The 17,289-nt window shown below is 45.5% G+C and overlaps 1 protein-coding gene across 1 annotated transcript in view; it reads right to left on the reverse strand.

The window, feature by feature from the left end:
* The window catches only part of T265_01693 (hypothetical protein), a gene marked incomplete at both ends in the record, with an annotated part of 31,843 nt that extends 15,091 nt beyond the window's left edge, over nt 1–16,752 (reverse strand). Inside the window, 7 exons of the mRNA XM_009165759.1 lie at nt 741–831; nt 1,183–1,435; nt 3,149–3,230; nt 3,799–4,090; nt 11,222–11,556; nt 13,816–14,202; nt 16,600–16,752. Coding sequence (XP_009164023.1) covers nt 741–831; nt 1,183–1,435; nt 3,149–3,230; nt 3,799–4,090; nt 11,222–11,556; nt 13,816–14,202; nt 16,600–16,713 — 1,554 coding nt within the window. The remainder of the gene's footprint in view (nt 1–740; nt 832–1,182; nt 1,436–3,148; nt 3,231–3,798; nt 4,091–11,221; nt 11,557–13,815; nt 14,203–16,599) is intronic.
* Nucleotides 16,753–17,289: the final 537 nt, after the last annotated feature.

Here is a 17,289-nt window from a genome sequence, read left to right on the forward strand (position 1 = left end):
TATATATATATAAGACTGAAATTTCGGCGGGGACCACGAAAAACCTATTATCCATATGAAAGAACCACGAAACGACATTATCAGTTACACTTCGATTGATCGACAGTATAACACGGATTGTCAAGACGAACGGTCAACATCTTATCGTGGTCACGAACAACAATACGATGGCGTTGAATTAAAGGAGGACGAATATGAGCGCGGTGTCTAACCTCTGGAAGTCTCTCTGAAAGTACCGATATTCACAAATGCTTGAAAAAAATAGGGATAACAAGGGACAGTATGAACGTCCCCGAAGTCGGTTGGAAGTCAGAGCTTGAGAAATTACTGTCGAGTACTTGAAAGTAGCAACAGTGAGGTTTTCCTGTTTCCTGAGGGAAGATGGATCAAGCGGAGACTAATTTTAACCTGCCTAAGTGTGAATTAATGCCCAATCAGTGACCAATTAGCCACACGTGACCGAACCGTTAAACGTCCAAACTACTAGCCGCGAGTTTGCGGGGCCAAAACTCCACGGAGTTTTGTGAGGTGCGTACTGCTGATGATTCCCTGTAAGAATGAAACAATTGCACAGTGTTTGCCGGGTTTACAGCATAGATTGACTTCACTTAAAGGAGGAAACCCTTATTGAAAACTAATTGATGTAAACTACTATGAGGGATTATGGGTCACAGCGATTTATATGTACGTATACATATATGGATAGCAAATAGGCAAGCAGAAACAATGATGTCACATACCTGATCCAATAATTCGTTCTTTCGTTCCAAAAGTTTCACGATTAGTTTGCGATGGGTGATTTTTAGCTGAAGTTTATGCTTTTCTTGATACCTGCAATTTGCAAATAACGAGAGAGAGGGAGCAATTAAGTCAGTTAAGAACGTGTTGAGTACACCAGTCGCTCTCCCTTCATGGACTGGACACATTCGCAGAAATTCGCTCTTTGGAAAGACATGTTGGTCAAAATCATACAAAAACATCGTACAAAGCGGACATAGTTATATAGGAGGGGAGGCGGAATTTGGCCTCAAAAGGGGATGCACACGTAAAGTACAACACAAACGGGGAAAACTGGCATGTTTTCCACATGGTGTTCACCTCTAAACAATCGCTCGATAAATGTTAGGACACACTGCTTCTTCAAACCGTGCATTCGACTTGAATAAGCAAAAGTACACTAACCGAATAAGCATTTCCAACGCCTCGCCCAGGGACAGTAGCTTTTCCTCTCCGGTCTCAGTGGTGATCGAGTCCATGGACTTTGTGTGGCATAGGAAAGCCGCGGTGCCCAAAAGTTTGTTAAACTCCTTTTCAACTTTCTCGTCCACGTCACGTGGGACCAACATTCCTCGTGGATCGTACAGGGAACAGTCCACATTGATGGGGACCAATGTGAGGGGGATTTGTTTGACCAGAATAGAAACTGGATTAGCAGCTGGTGAAATGCAAAAAAAACGCAAAAAAAGACGATTGAAACAACGAGTCGTTTCGTTTCATTTGGTAAGCACAGATCCTCAGCAGCGGAACTTAGGTGTAGACCTTGCACAACAGAACGTAGGTAATAGCATAGAATGGTTAAATAAAACCCGTGAGGACCGAATGCTTTGTTTTAGGACCCTCTGTACACATGGTGCTGGGCGATAAACGCTAATCAGAACGGTTTCACTGATAGGCAATAGTTTTGGAAACTGTTTGTGTAGCTGCTCCATGAAAAAGTCAGTACTCAATGTATATTGCTTTCATTTAGAAAAAATGACCTCTCTTTCGACGAAACGATTTTCACCATGTTCTCTTCTCGGGGAACAGACCTCACACAAAGCACTCTGATGCCTTAGAAAACAAGAGAAACGCCCATTTTCCAAGAATACCTTTCTACTGGTTTTTCTGTTACTATAGACTACTGTGATATTGGGATGTTCTCCTTGTCTTGGCTTCGTTCCGAAAACAGATTCAAGGAAAACAAGCGGCCTTTCATTCAAGATACGGATGTACTGATCACACATTTTTACCTGGAAAGAACTTCCCAAACTCAGTCACACATAAAGAATGAGACTGGTTTTCGTCTCCATGGGTCTGGATAGCGCATTGAATTTAGTCGATCGCCTTCTAATGGAATTCCAACATCTTCAGCGCCTCTCGTCTTTGAATTTTAACATTCTGGAGGTATGGCAATGTCAAAAAACTTCGGTCGAACTAAAGTACGATCGACCGTCCAGCCCAGTGACTCTCGGCCTATTTCGCCGAATGTACTTCCCTCATACTATCGCCAAGCTTCATTTTACTTCCCTTTTTTGACATTCTTTGAACACGAGCACAACTACTCATGAGTAGCAAATGAAAATAATGGCATATAGTTGCCACCGCCCGAACTAACGACCTCGAGCGCTAGTTCAAAGGCGGCCGTACTGAAAGCAATATTTTCGTCCATGTGACCTCAGCCATTGCGGATCACAGGACATCAGACTTGACCAATAATAATGTTAGGATAAAGATAGTATATGACGTCTCAGGCATACTGATGTTAGATGACGGAGCTTATGGACATTGTCACTCTCGTTTCCAAAATAAGTAACGACGGCTATCGAGAAATACACTCATTTGCAAATCAATTTGTTTTTCACAAGAGACTCAACTGAATTTTTCGTTTATGATATTGAACAACTGAATATGCTGCACAGAGGCCACCTCATTATTCAGTTGACACGATATTCGAGATATCACAGTATATTTTCATGAAGGAAACTACTCACAAGGTTACTAAAAACTCTTCGACAGCACAGGTAGGCGCAGTCCCCGAGGTTCCGTCAACCTTATGTTCTACTTGAACCCAAATTGGACTGTTTCTGAGAAATACACTCATTTGCAAATCAATTTGGTTTTCACGAGAGACTCAACTGGGTTCAAGTAGAACATCGTGTTGGGAGGAAACTCAGGGACTGCATCTACCTGATGAGCCCCAAGAAAGGCGAAACCAGTCGTGGGCTGTCGAAGAGATTTCAGCAACCTTGTGAGTAGTTTCCTTTATGAAAATTTAACGACGGCTACGTTCCAGTGATTTATCAGCCCGTTCTAACCAAAAAACCGTGGAAAACGGACGAGACACAAGATATAAACAACACCAGAAACTGTGAAAACCGGAAGAACTTACACAACCCGGTGACTACCATAGCGCCCAGTTCACTATACGAGTCTCCTCGTCTGAATGTCCAAATGCGGCCACCAACACGATCCTGGAAGAAAAATGGGAATAAACAGGGGGCGTTTCGTTCATAGTTAGAGTGACCACTCTTGGTATTCACTCTCTCGCCAAGACATTGATATTTCACAAGGAGCTCCGCTCCAGTCAGTATTGAGAAACAGGCACAAGGCCCGTTTGAGGTAACAGAGGCTAGGCAAGATAGCACAAGAGAACTACACGGAGTAAGACATCTCAAGGTCCAAATTCGGGATGGGGGTACATCACTTCTAAATTGTCAAGGGTGTCCCTTCCAAGAGCCGAGCCCACTCAGAGGCTCGGCTGTACAGGAATGGGAGATAACTACGAATACTACAGCTCGTAATCCACGAACAATATGCTATTTATTCAAGGCCGCATACGTTCTACTTCAAGTTGGACAAACTAGTTATAGATCCTTGCTTCTGGTTCCAGAGTAGAAGATCCACTTGTGTGAACTGTCTACCTATGGGAGGTTGAACTTTCATTCCATGGTCTACTGAAAAGTTTATTGTAAGATACCCAAGATCGAAAGTCCTTACCGAAACCTGTACATAAACAGTTAAATGAACAAAGATACTTACACGAGATTCCAAAATTGTGACCTTCACGCCGAAGTAGGTCAGCTGACGAGCGGCCATGAGGCCAGAAATACCGGCACCAATAACAATCACATGTAGTGACTGGGTTGGATTGGAAAGGGAACTGGTGCTGCCGGAACGACGTGTGCTTACCAAAGAGCGCTCGGACGGAGTACGTCTAAGGGTGGCTGTGGATTCTGTGATCAGGTCAACCGAGCATGTCTGACGAGACAGGTTGACATGTGTGAGCGGTGGTGCGAGAATCTTGAACATCCCGAAATTAATGTAGCCATAGCTGAAAGAAGAGGATAGAGCGTGGTGATCATCCAGTGGTCGACCAGAAAACCACTGCTAAATAGGACACTGGCCGATGTCATAACAAGGGGGCATTCATGAGAACATTGTGCAAACTCACAAGGAATCGAAGATGTGACTGATGGGTAATGTTTCCAAACTTAAACAATATGAAGGGGTCCCGGTTTCCGAAATTGATATAGTGAACCCTGCCGTAACATCATGAGTAGTAGGGTGGGGGAATCACAAAATGAGACCATTCACCATGGAAGCCTATCATCGCCTCTGGACTTTTGGCTGGTGTGGAGCTAACAAACAATATCATATCTGGACAAAAGTCACAAGATCGTGTACGATTCAGTAACATAGCCGGGACACAAACAACTAGTCATGAGCGCGGAAGACACTTGCTTGGTCTGGATATCCCACACACGTACATGAACGCCCTCACCATCACTTTTAACTGCCTATCAAGGACAGGCTTCTGAAAATTAGACTGAACGTAAACATCTGACCAACGCAAGAAAACTAAGGCTGGTAAGAAAGATGTTAAACATCGGCTCATCGATTCCAGAAGACAATTTTAACTCTACCTATGTTGGACCTTGTCACAAGGATGAAGCAGTGTTTCTCACCCGCAATATGAAGTATCGAGTGGGGCTCCAAAATCTCCCCAACGCAACCAAACGTTATAGTGTGATCGATTAGAAAGACTGATAGGCCTGTCGGACAGAAGAAAGTTTTGCTTGCCCTGATAAAACTTCCTGTTTGAAAAAGTACCAAGCACATCAGAGAGGAATTGTCCGGGAAAAAAAAACAGAAAAAATCGATTCTATCAGGAATATTGTGACTAAACTTAACTGCAAGTTTGAACAACAATCGAAACAGTAAATCGAGGTCCCATGAACGGGATAAAAATGGAAAAGCTCGGTGCTAGTTTCAACACCAATAGCAACCAAGTCATCAATCGAGCTGCAGCTTTTTTTCACATTTTTATGGGCAATTCGGTTCAGGAGTGAATCGGAAACAACCCAATAAATATCACCTGGTGCTACTCGGGAGAATCGTTATAAACATTTGAACGGTATTTGGTGCTCACTATGTCACATCGTTATGCGGAAATTATCGTGCATCAGCTTGGCACCCGTTGCGCAGGTTGATTGTCAGGAACGACATTCAAGAGAATCCAGCTGGGTTTTACCTGCGGAAATTTCGTGCATCAGCTTGGCACCCGTTGCGCAGGTTGATTGTCAGGAACGACATTCAAGAGAATCCAGCTGGGTTTTACCCTGGCCGAGATGGCATCAACCCCATCTTAACGCTAGGTAGGGTTTTTGAACAGCGCCACAACTTCAAACGTCATTTTTCTCGATCTGAAAGTTGCTTTTGACCGTGTCAATCGTCAGAAACTGTGGCGGTGTCTGGCGATCAAGGGTGTCCCTTCCAAATTTGTATCTGTGTATTGTGTGCGAACTCCCCTAGACGGGTAAGAGTATACGGCAATATTTCACTCGAGTTCACCACGTCCAGTGGTGAGACAAGGCTGTATTCTCTCATCTCTCTTCAACTTTATTATTGATCCGCTTGAAATTTCTCAGCCTGCCTTTGACAGCTTGAGGTCCGGAAAGCTGTCTTGACGTTCGCTCACAAACAGTGGATATGCGGACGGTATTGCTTTTGTTGCCTCAGATGCAAACCCAAATGCATGCTAATTTAACTAGCCTAAATAAGCGCTCACAGACAGTGGATATGCGGACGGTATTGCTTTTCTTGCCTCAGATGCATGCTAATTTAACTAGCCTAAATAAGTCTGCCGCATGGTTTGGTATGCGCTTCACATCTGCAAAGTGTAATGTTGGCTATACCTCCCACGCTCCCCCACATTCATGTGAGGGAGACCAGAACCATAGCACCTGGAACCAATGTACCCCTGGTACACGGTTTATAGCCGATAAGTTGAATGATTAGGCATTGTGTGAATTTTCATAGATCATTGACGAAACATTGTTGAGCATACATCCTATTGCACTTTAATTACAAATTTGATCGAATATGATCCGAAAAATGGCTCTTTACAATGTTTACGAATGACGACAATTCTTGCACGCCAGACGCTGGGTTTGTGAGACATGCCTTAGATCTTAGTTCATCCCCGAACGAAAGTGATACTAATTGAACTCATGGTGCACGCTTGAATCACCTTCATGGTCACCATCAACAGCAAAAACCGCATACTTTCCGTACAGTGATTGTAGCTGCTCTGAACCAACGATAGCAATACCGTCCGCATACCCACTGTCTGCGAGTGAGCGTCCCGACAGCTTTCGGACTTCAAGGTTTCAAAAGCAGGCTGAAAAACTTCAGGTAGCAGATTAATAATAAAGTTGAGGGGAGATAAGAGAGGGCAACCTTGTCTCTCACCACTGGACTTGGTGAATTCGAGTGAAAGATTGCCGTATACTCGTACCCGTCTAGGGGAGTTCACACACACAGTACACAAATTTGGAAGGGACACCCTTAATCGCCAGACTCCACCAACTTCTGACGATCGACACGGTCGAAAACAGCTTTCAGGTCGAGAAACATGGGACGTTTGAAGTAGTGGCGCTGTTCAAAAACCCATCCTAATGTAAGACGGGGTTGATGCAACCTCGGCCAGGATATGTCTCTCCCGACAATCGATCAACCTGCACAATAGATGCCATGCTGATGAACGATGGTTTTCGCAAGACGTTCTTGCACCCATTTCGAAAACTTGGATGATGGCCGAGGAGCTCCATTCGACTGGCATTCTATTTTCATTCCAAACGTTTAGCTGTAGCATTCTTTCGGTGCCTAGTTGCCAGGCCATCCGACGGGGGCACGAGGGCTGTGATACTTCCAGGTTGTCCAAGCCTAGGCAGGTGCAGTCAAGATGCTGACGTTGGGTTCGAACAACGAACCTTAGAGCCCGTAAACTGGCGCCTTAACCACTGAGCTATCCGGAGCCCTTTGTTCCGAATGGTTGTCAGACTGTTCACCATGACAACACCACCACTTCTGAAGAGTGCGAAGTGGAGACCATCCGAGGCCAGGTGCCTTTTGGCGTCGGTGTCGACGTTCCATTCGGGCCCGCGGTTATGTCGAAGGAGACTGGCTAAACTGTTATTGAAAGTGTTCGGCCCATCGCTCAAGACAACTTTGTGAGTAAATTGCCATTCCATCTTTTTCGCACACGATTTCCCCGATATTTTTTTTCTTTTGACAGGGTGTTCGAGTCGGCCGAAATGGAGCGCGGCTGTTGCCTGCAGCGGTTTTCTTTTGACAGGGTGTTCGAAATGGAGCGCGGCTGTTGCCTGCAGCGAGAGCCTTCTCCATCTCCTGAACCGTAGAAGCCCACCAGCGTTCTCAACCATTCTTCAAGCTCGTGATTATCCGGTTTTTGAGGGATCTGCGTGCGCCGTCACAGTCGCTAGTTGCTGGCAAAGCCTTTCCGGCAGCAATAAGATCTGATGATCTCGACAATATCCGGTCGATTCAGTCGTGTCAGATGACTTGGACAAACAGTTCTGAAAGCTCAGAACATGACTTCCTTAACTCGCTCCCATTAACCTCCAAGCAATCTTCGTCATCCAAATAGCTGCATGACTCCAGTAGCTTTCCAGTCAGATGAGCTCGACACCCTTGAGGTACTGAAACTTGCCGAAGTTGACGAATGGAACTGCTCTGCTTGGGTACGCGTAATGCTGACGGAAAACGAAGTGATAACTGGGCTTGCACAATGGCAGAATCAGAGCCAAGTTGCGTATTCCAGAAAGGACGAAAGTCTTTAATCGAGGCTCCTCATCGGTAACTGATGGTCACATGGTCCAAACGAGTCCATGACAGTCTTGCGGTTGATGGCGTATGTGTGGGCGTATGTGCTGGAGGTTTGTACTGGCCAAAAACACACGGTTTGCAGACGACTGAAGCAGTCGCCTCTCACTATGCATACGCTAAGCAACGACTCCAAATCTACCGCCTAATTATGCTTCTTCCAGGCCTAGTCGTCCAACTTGGGCATTCATCTCAGTCGCCAGAACTACTACATCCGTCCTTCTTGCTGATCGAAGCAGTCGTCACAGACCTTGATAAAGCCCGTCCTTCTCAGTCCCAGAACTGAAATCTGTTGGGGCATACCCCGATATGACAAATGAACACCGGGTACCGCATCGACCAGTATTGATCTTAATTGAGCCAAACCGCACAGTACAAAGACGATTGTTTACTGGGATTCAGTCCACTAAAGGGCTTCTAGCCTTAGAGCTGAGTACAGACACTACACCGCAGATACCACGAGCCATTGTATCAGGGTCGCCAGATACCCAGAGTGAAATATGGAACGTTTGGACTCGTAATAAACGGTCTAACGGGCGCGACCGAAGTGGGATTCCGCACGCGTGTTTCGGCAATATAAGCCTATTGTCCAATTCAGCATAGAGAGTACGGACACCGAAGGCTGAAACGTGGATCAAATCTTTTGAGGTTGGTAAGTGGTTATTTCCGTTTATTTTTCTGGGTGGTGATTTATACACGGAACAATGGCTAGGGGGGCTGGCGGATGGGTCGGCCGCTTTGCATCATTCAATGGGTGGGAGGAGAGAAGGAGCCTTCAACTCAGAAGTCTGACCCACAAGGCAGCGGGAGGATGCAATGTTTTGTTTGGGGACCCTGTGGCTCAAAAGTCCTAATCGCGAGAGAGCGGTTGTTAAGGTTTTCTTCGGGGACCCTTCCCAGAGCTAGAGACTCAATAGTCTGACATACTTGGCTGCAAGTAGTAAGGCACTACTGTCTCACTCCTAATGCGGCTCCACACAGCAGTTGCCCTTTGAGCAACATCGGTGTCTTTGGTTTTAAAATCATTTCGTCCGTAGTGAATAATGCGCCGCCGGCTTTATCCCCAAACCACCTCGCAGTATGGGGATTCACTGTCCTTCGTTGAGCTGCTATTTCGTCTTTCTGGCATGGATGAACCTTTAGGAACTGATTTCTAGCCAATATAGAGCGCAGGATCATTGCAGTACAGAAGGCCGACCTCCACGACAAGGTGGCAGATTTAGGTTGAGAAAGCAAACCGGATGATGCCGTGTTGTATCGACTATCGGGCTCTTCGAGTGTTCATACCGACTCAGCGCTTTCATACAGCTCTGATCCCACTTCGAACAGCGCGTCTGTGCAATGCGCAAATGTGAGACCACGGTGGCCTGGGGGGTCTTCGGTTTCCTGGATATTCATACTTTCAAAATCCCAGATCCGCCCTACAGCACTTTTGAGTTATGTGGGAAGACTGTGTTCATGGCATTCACACCAAGTAACCATGTTCTTCCTTTAGGTGTGGTCGTATGTGTGTCCACCCATGAAAAACTGGCGAACCAATCAGCTCAAATGTTTCTCCTGCATAATCTTGCTAAATGGTCTTGGTTTCACTCAGATTCCAGAAGGAATTACACATGGGAGCGTGTCTCAGTTTTACCAACTATGCTTCAGAGGCAGAGCAAGAAGTGCGTATAAACAGTCAAGAACAATCTAACAGCTAGAACAAAAAGACCTCATCGATAATTACGTGATCTATGAAGCTAATTTTGCGGTGACCTTTTGTTATGAGCTCGAAAACGAAAGGTAGACAGAGGCTACAAAAGGTTTGAGTGTTAGCGTTACGATCTGACATCTTGGTAAAGGTTCATGAGACGACTGCTATGGTCAATTAAAGACTCTGCAATGTATGGCTAAAAATCTACGTCCGTCAGTTCCTATTCAGAATGTCCGACCGAGTGCCGAGAATCAAGATACTAGCGATTGACCCTTTCAATCCTTTTATTTTTTTAAAAAAATGTCTTATTCAAGCCAATCGGCAGCGAAGCACCATTGTTCAACACTGATATTTATGATGATTAATTACCCAAAGAGCTTGGGAAATCTGTACTTAGGGGAACCTAAGATGAAGACTGAAGCTGACCTAACTGCTTCAATAATGTGGCTTCACAACAGTTAATCCTGTTAAAGTAAAAAAAAAAACAAAATCAAGGGCGCATGGCTAAGTGACAAATTCACATGAAGAAAAACCCCAGGAACTTTGATCACAATCATCATCATCAACAACAACAACAACAGCATAACATCAGCGTTCAACATCGATGCTTCACTGCCATACAAACATGATTTATTTGAAAACCTTATTGTGAAGAAAAGAATAAAGGTGGACGGGGATGGGACTTAGTGCTGGCTTACTACAATCATTTCGAGGTGCCTTCACCTTCAGACACTCATCCACTATCGATACAGATGAGAGAAGTTTCTTTCAGCCTAGCTGTTTTTCGGGGTACAGCTGTTTCCAAAAGAACCAGACCAGGCAAGACTTGAAGCGGCCAACGGATTTAATGAAGGAGAACCGACAGAAAACGGCAGGCGAAGTAGACTAACGCAAATGTTGCAGTTGACTAAGAGATGGTGGGATGAGTAATCATGCTCCTGAACACCGAAGGAGCAAACCACATAGTGTGACTCATGTTAAGAAGATTCCATATGATCCTCAGGTCTATGAGGATTTCAAACTACTCATAAAGTTACGCCACAACTGGTAGTGCAACAAGCTGGACCTAGTAGTTGTTGTACAAATCCGGTGACCAGTTGAGTAGCGACGAGAGACCGAGTTAGCTTGGACGTTAAGACGCAGGCATCTGTCCGGGAAAGCTATCGTTCAAACCCAACCCGTCGTTAGATTCCCTCGATCCGAATCTGAGCAATCTGATCGATGGGAATGAGAACATGATTGTTATAGCCGTAAGAGAAAAACTGAAGGAACTCACCGCAAACCCAAAAAATACCAACTGCCGCGTCTCTCCTGGGTTATGTAAACAACATGTAGCGATGACATGAGATGCGGAAATAACTCGCCTACAACGCTCTCCAACTGAATATGTAGCCAAGGTTCTTTTGGGCCGATACGCAAGATGTGGAACTGTCTTTACTTGGCAGGACATGCTGCTGCTACGACAAATGACTATCAGTTTCGCTCTGTGTGAGCAGCATACGTAAGCCCGAGTGGCGATTGGATGCGCGTGGAAGTAAATATTCATTTTCGAAAATTAGACAGTGTGTGACAGGTCAGACGTACCGTTCCAGGAACAGAATAGCATAATAGCACATTTTTTCAAGGTTTGCTTTGGCAGAAGGGCTACCCCATGGTGACCAACTGGATGGGAGGGCCGATGGGCGCGAAGTGGTGCGAGATGTACCATCCTTATTCGTCCGAATTCGACCCGCATCATCGGAGACCGAGGATGCTGAGGACGTTGAACCTGGCGGTTGATGCGGACCATTGGGCAGTGGGACGGTAAGACCAGCGTCTAACATTAGCCGAGTATTCTCTTCTGAGAGGTTACTAGCCACAAAATCGGATAGTCTGCCGACTGTGACTTGAATCGTCGGGTCCTCTGACCACAAAAGACACTGGACGGGAAGGCAAATGAATATGTGTAAAAACGCTGAAACCATATGGTAAGATGTGCAAGTTGAAAAAGCTAACGTGTCGCTTTTAGAATTCTCCTTGCATTCATTGGATGTCGTGCGTTCCTCCACTTAACATCTGTGGCAGTGTTTATCTAAAGGTGCGGACCTACCATCAAAGAAAAAGCTGAATCTCAGTTTCTACCAATCTAAAGAGACTATTGTTCTAAAACGAAAAAGGAATAGCCGATCACATACAAACAGTGGAAATCGATGGAGCTTACCCGTATTTTTGTGATAAGTATGCAACAAGAACGCACTCATGGCGTGCGCTGTGACTTCGTGGGAAACCTTACGTGTGTGGTTCTGGCCAACAACTTAGCCGTTGGGCTGCCGGTCCAGATGAACCATCACTTGTGTTACTTAAAGGCGGTATATATTTGTGCTCCACTTTAACTAGATTGTTTAACCTTACTATGGAAAAAAGCGCATCTCAGACAACCGAGATCAATCAGTTACTTCATCTTCATTCAGAAAGATATCCGAAGTGTCTGCTTTAGCCTCCACCTGTCTGAACGAATAATACTAAGCCTAACCCCGGTACGTGAACACAAATCCCAGGAAACCAAGCGGAATTTTGTCCGAGTAGTGGGTGCACTGACCACAGGTACAGTCACAACTTAAGATCACACCTTAAGTCGAATACCTAAGCGGCGTCACGTAACACCTGCCAACAATTCAGGTTTTCCTCGAGTTGAAGGACGTCTCAGTCGTTTCACATATAATCGGCAAAATTGTGTCAACATGCTTTGTGTTTTTTACTCCTGCACTTCTGGTTGTGTAAGGGTTTGCAACGAACTGTCCGAAACTATTCTTACGACCAACGCGTATCAACAGGTTTTCTCTCTAACCTCTTTGTTTTACGTTTGTCTCTGGCATCATCATGAAATACCTATCTCACAGGATCAAGGAGCTTGATACCAAAATGATATCTACAGAAAGAGTAGTGGACTTGGACTGTGGTATTGACATTGTCTTCCTACTCGACGATTCGCAATCCGCACAGTCTACACAGAATTTCGGAAGTGACTCCTTGTCTCACTATGCACTTTGCACCTTGAAAGTGCAAAGAACTACTTCCGGATGTTGATATGTTGAGTCTTCCGTCCCATGCGTCCCTCTGGAACTTCAGAGAAAAGAACTCTTGTTAGTTAGCTCATATGGGTAGCTACATGATCCGTGACTGTACCGTCACAAAAGAAATCAATGAACACACTATCAAGGAGCGGGCGAAATTTTCGAACCTGCGTCATTCATGGCATCAGGAACGGGCTTTTGAAACTAAAGGACCGGTGTATAGAGCAGCCTTACTCTCTGGTTGTGAAAATCTGCACCTGCGATCTAAGGATTCTGGACGTGTTCAAATTATTGATCGTCAATCATTTTGTAGTGCACCAGGTGTTAGCTCATTGCGACGTGTTCGCTGTGAACTGATGAGTAAATAGCTACCTGAAGATCAATCAGAATCAACACAGCAAAGAAACTCATTAGATGAAGGTGGACACATACCACACGAGCCTGCCTACCAAAGTAAACACCGTTTTCTACTCCGATCTTTCGTTGACGACAGGTTACCGGAAGGCCAGTTGTGATACTGCAAAGCAAAATAGAAGCTGCTGAAAAGCTGAGCGTTGTGGGATCTTCTCGCCTTCTTGGTTGGGGTTTGCGTGATTTTCCTCGCATTTTGTCACACTCAGACGGTTTTAATGGCCAGCATGCTGTCACGTTTCAGCTGCCTAGCTACAGTTCATCTGTTGTTCTATGTCTGGCAAACGTTAGGCGGGATTCGCAGTGAATGTTGGATCAATCCCAGCGGTGGCACTTTCAGGCTGTTACGTGACGTGGGCGCCTCATTACTGCTCGTCTTCCGTAAGAGCATAAGGCTTTTTGTACCGAACCTCCCTCCTTCCCTTCCTTTTACTCTTAACTAGGGCGGTCTTTTATCGTGGTTATATGGCAGTTAGACAATAGTAGTTCCAGCTGCTGCAAATCATCGAACATGGGCAACTGTAGTGCGTATTATTTACAGACCCGTGTTGCCCCGCCGTAGAAGCTAAATATATAATGATGAAGCTAGTCTTTATCTCTTACCTCTATTGGGAAATGACTGTTGAATCAAAACCCCATCAACGAATCAGAGCGATCCCACAGCCGAATACATACAGGTACATGTCTAAATAGTGAGAACATAGAGAGACTCACAGCAAAATTTCGTACGCATACGTAAGCCTCACGCAACGGGCGAGTAGCCGTCACTAGGAAAACAAACATTCCGAGCTCCTCGCCAACTGCTTCCTTTGGTGAAAGTCGGCAAATTCGTGCCGCTTTCTCCGGCGGAGTTAGAGTTTCGTCGGTCTCTTCCTCCTCTTCGACTGGCTCATCCTCCACACTCACACTGTCAGCATCATCCACGTCTATTTCACCCTCTGTAAGGCGACGACCACATGTCGGAGTGTTCAACTCGTCGTCAAAATCCTCTTCCTCGTCTTCAGCGCCCTCGGCATCCTCGTCCATGGGAACTTCATGGTTGCCTGGAATTTCTTTTGGCTTCACATCCACTAACTGGTCGTCGATTTCAGTGGAGGTCTCCTGGAACGAGAATATAACTTGCAGTTACGATTTAACCAAGAGGAAAAGTCATACACAACAATGGTATATAACGTTCACGCTCTAGTCGTTAAGTGACTGATTAGAAGCTACGTTGGAACGCCCGAAAACGAGGTTATTAACAAGTCAAGGACATTGTACCGCCAAGTACAGTGCGTTGCCTAATGCCAAGCTTGTAAGACAGCAAGAATAATGACCCCATGACGGCAAAGCACACGACAGGTTGGTTAGCAGGATAACATCAAACGGCCACTCCAAGTCAAGATGTGAGATTTGACAAGTGATTGACGTCACGAGGATGGCGGAAGGAAAAGGAATGCCCGAAAGTTATTGCTCGTTACAGAAAAGAATGACTTTCCTGACTCCCGAAAATGACGGCTGACGTGGCGTGAAACCGTTCGTATGTATGCATGCACCAACTATATTCGTGGGTCACTGTGGCGGCATCCAACACCAGGCAGGATTAGTAAGGTCGGTAACAAAAGCGTTTGGGTCTAAATCCCAACCACAGAGCGAGACAGCACTCGTTCCCGAATGGACCGGAATTCTCCAGCCAATTCCCACGAAACCGGGGATAAACACTTTTATAGAATACGAATAGTAACAATTTTCTGCTCTACCAGCCGAAGTCAAATCTAAACTTTGTGAACATTAATGAAGCTGACTAAATACTCGTGTATATTATGTGCACATTGTTGCGAACCGCTGGGAAAGGGACTCAGCAGAAGTGGGTTCAGTTTTCTTCGTCAAGGTAAGAACATGTCGAAGCGTCGCATCCACACGTCCCATAAGCAGCTACGAAGTTACCAAATTAGCCGTACTGGGCCGAATGGGTGATATTATGAGCGAACGGACGCCTGCACACCATGAGATGGCATCCAGATCGTTTGGCTATTAAAAAGTGTTTCATGAGGGATTCTTCAACAAGTCAGTGGGAAATCACAGACGTGACCGTCAATAACAACAGACCAGTAGTATATAATAGCGATTATATATCATGGGAAAAGAGCTCTAAGGAGAATTGGTAGAGACTTAATGCGAATGTGTTCTAACCTGACATGGCAGAAGGAAAATAAGGATATTACGAAAGATTTAGGTGTTGTTGGTGCTGTTCGCGTCCCAGATGGGGTGCACATGACCCTCCCTGTTCTTGGCTCGGGACAATGCACGACATGCCGGCTAACCGATGTCTGTGACGTTCATGGTCTCCGTTTTTATCCAGACTTTTTGGCTTAGTGTTGAAAGTGTAGGCGCCTCCGATGTTTTTCAGGGCTATCCTGAGCCCCCCAAATTACCCATTTCCTTCTTTCTGTTATAAGGCTTTATTGACATGGCTGTACAACAGCAAAACACGTTTTCTCAGCTGGTGTTGCTGTCAGTGACGATAACAATAAAGATCACGTGTAAGTAGGGCGCTCCCAGAGGGACTGACACAGCATCATTGTGAACCTCACTTGACATATACCCCGCGCACAATGACGAGCAAACTCTTTAGACAATCCGGTAAAGAAATGAAGGCATGCGCGCCACTGGGACTCCATCCTATCTTAACTATTCGTATTTGTTACCAAGCGCCGCTTGCGCACCATTTCGCACCGTACTTGCTGCATTCGGCCAAGTCTTGCTATGCTGCAGAGACACCGGCGGTCAAACAGTTGAAGATGATTAAGGTCTTCGGGTCGGAAGGACCAATTCTCGTAACAACAGGGCAAAGTAGCTCTTACAGTTGTTTTGTATATGTGGCTCTTTAGCTTCACTGAAGTTCGTTTTCGGCGTCATCGTTCGGCTGCAACACTATTTCGGTGCCTATCCGACACTCAACCCGAAGGAAGCACGAGGTATGAGATACTGACAGGTTGGCCAAGCCTAGACAGATGAGGAGACTGGGTTCGAACCACCATTTAGTAAGTTCGCACGTCAGCCACTGAGCTACCTCGATGTCCGTAAGTGAGGCCAGTTGGCAAACACTGCTATCGCCTTAAATATCCAAGCATTAACTTCACATTTCACAGCACAGGCACGGCTTACGAGTACAGTCAAGCATTACATGTGCAGTCACGACTAGCCAGGTACAGAATAAAAACGCATGCATGGTCGCGTATACCAAATTATAGACATAAGAAGGCTTGTAAAGGGCAGATGTGATAGTGCAGGAAACGTTTCCAACCATTAATCGACGCAAACAATACCAGCAAACTCAGTGGACTAATCGCAGAACTTCAGTGACCGCTAGCTTCGGAATCAAAAGATCCTCCGTGAAAGGCACATTTTAGCGAGTGATGGTACTTCTTCGGAAAAGAAACCTGAGAGAAATACGCCTACTACTAACAAAAACTGATTTCAAATGCAAAACTGAGGGAGCAAAAAGCGTTAACTAACATCATTCTGAGACGGCACGGCATCTTCATCACTGACGTTCTGTTCATCGCTCCTCCGTTTTTCTTGCAGGTAGCACCGTCTGCGACCACGCCTCGTTCCACGGGCTCGCGGCATACCACAGACGAAGAACGCGCCAACGACCTTGAGAAACAGAAAATTTGAAACCGTGCCATCAGGTTGGTGAGTAAAACAACACCACACTGAAAGCCTCATTGATGGGGCCCCCATGATGTATATGGAAGACACAAGTTTTCTTACTGGATTACTCAATTCCAAGTTATCCTAAAAGAATGGCTGCTTGTTGCTGGTCCTATACAGCGGAAAATTCACGAATAGGTGATACGTGACACCGAAGTGGTGGTCAGTATTTGCACAATGCAGTTGAAATTTCGAAGGCTGTAACGTGTCCCTGAGGAACTCAAGTAAACGGGCAGTCGAGTTTAGGGTATCAGCCCAAACTTTTGAGCCCCATTTAGGGATGCCGGGATCTCAGTAATACCGGGAAATGTTTCTACTAGAAGTACATTGCTTCAATGGACATTGAAATTTAGTGACCTGCAAAAACATGAATGTTGGTTAGGATGGATTTTGGTCTGAGCACATACACAACAAAATACAACATTTTGGCCAAAAAGTTTTACCCCACTCGTAAACGTTTAGCAGCTGACAGCATTGTGCGGCTGATGAACC

The sequence above is a fragment of the Opisthorchis viverrini genome (genome assembly GCF_000715545.1).
Source record: "Opisthorchis viverrini unplaced genomic scaffold opera_v5_18, whole genome shotgun sequence".
Taxonomy (NCBI): domain Eukaryota; kingdom Metazoa; phylum Platyhelminthes; class Trematoda; order Opisthorchiida; family Opisthorchiidae; genus Opisthorchis; species Opisthorchis viverrini.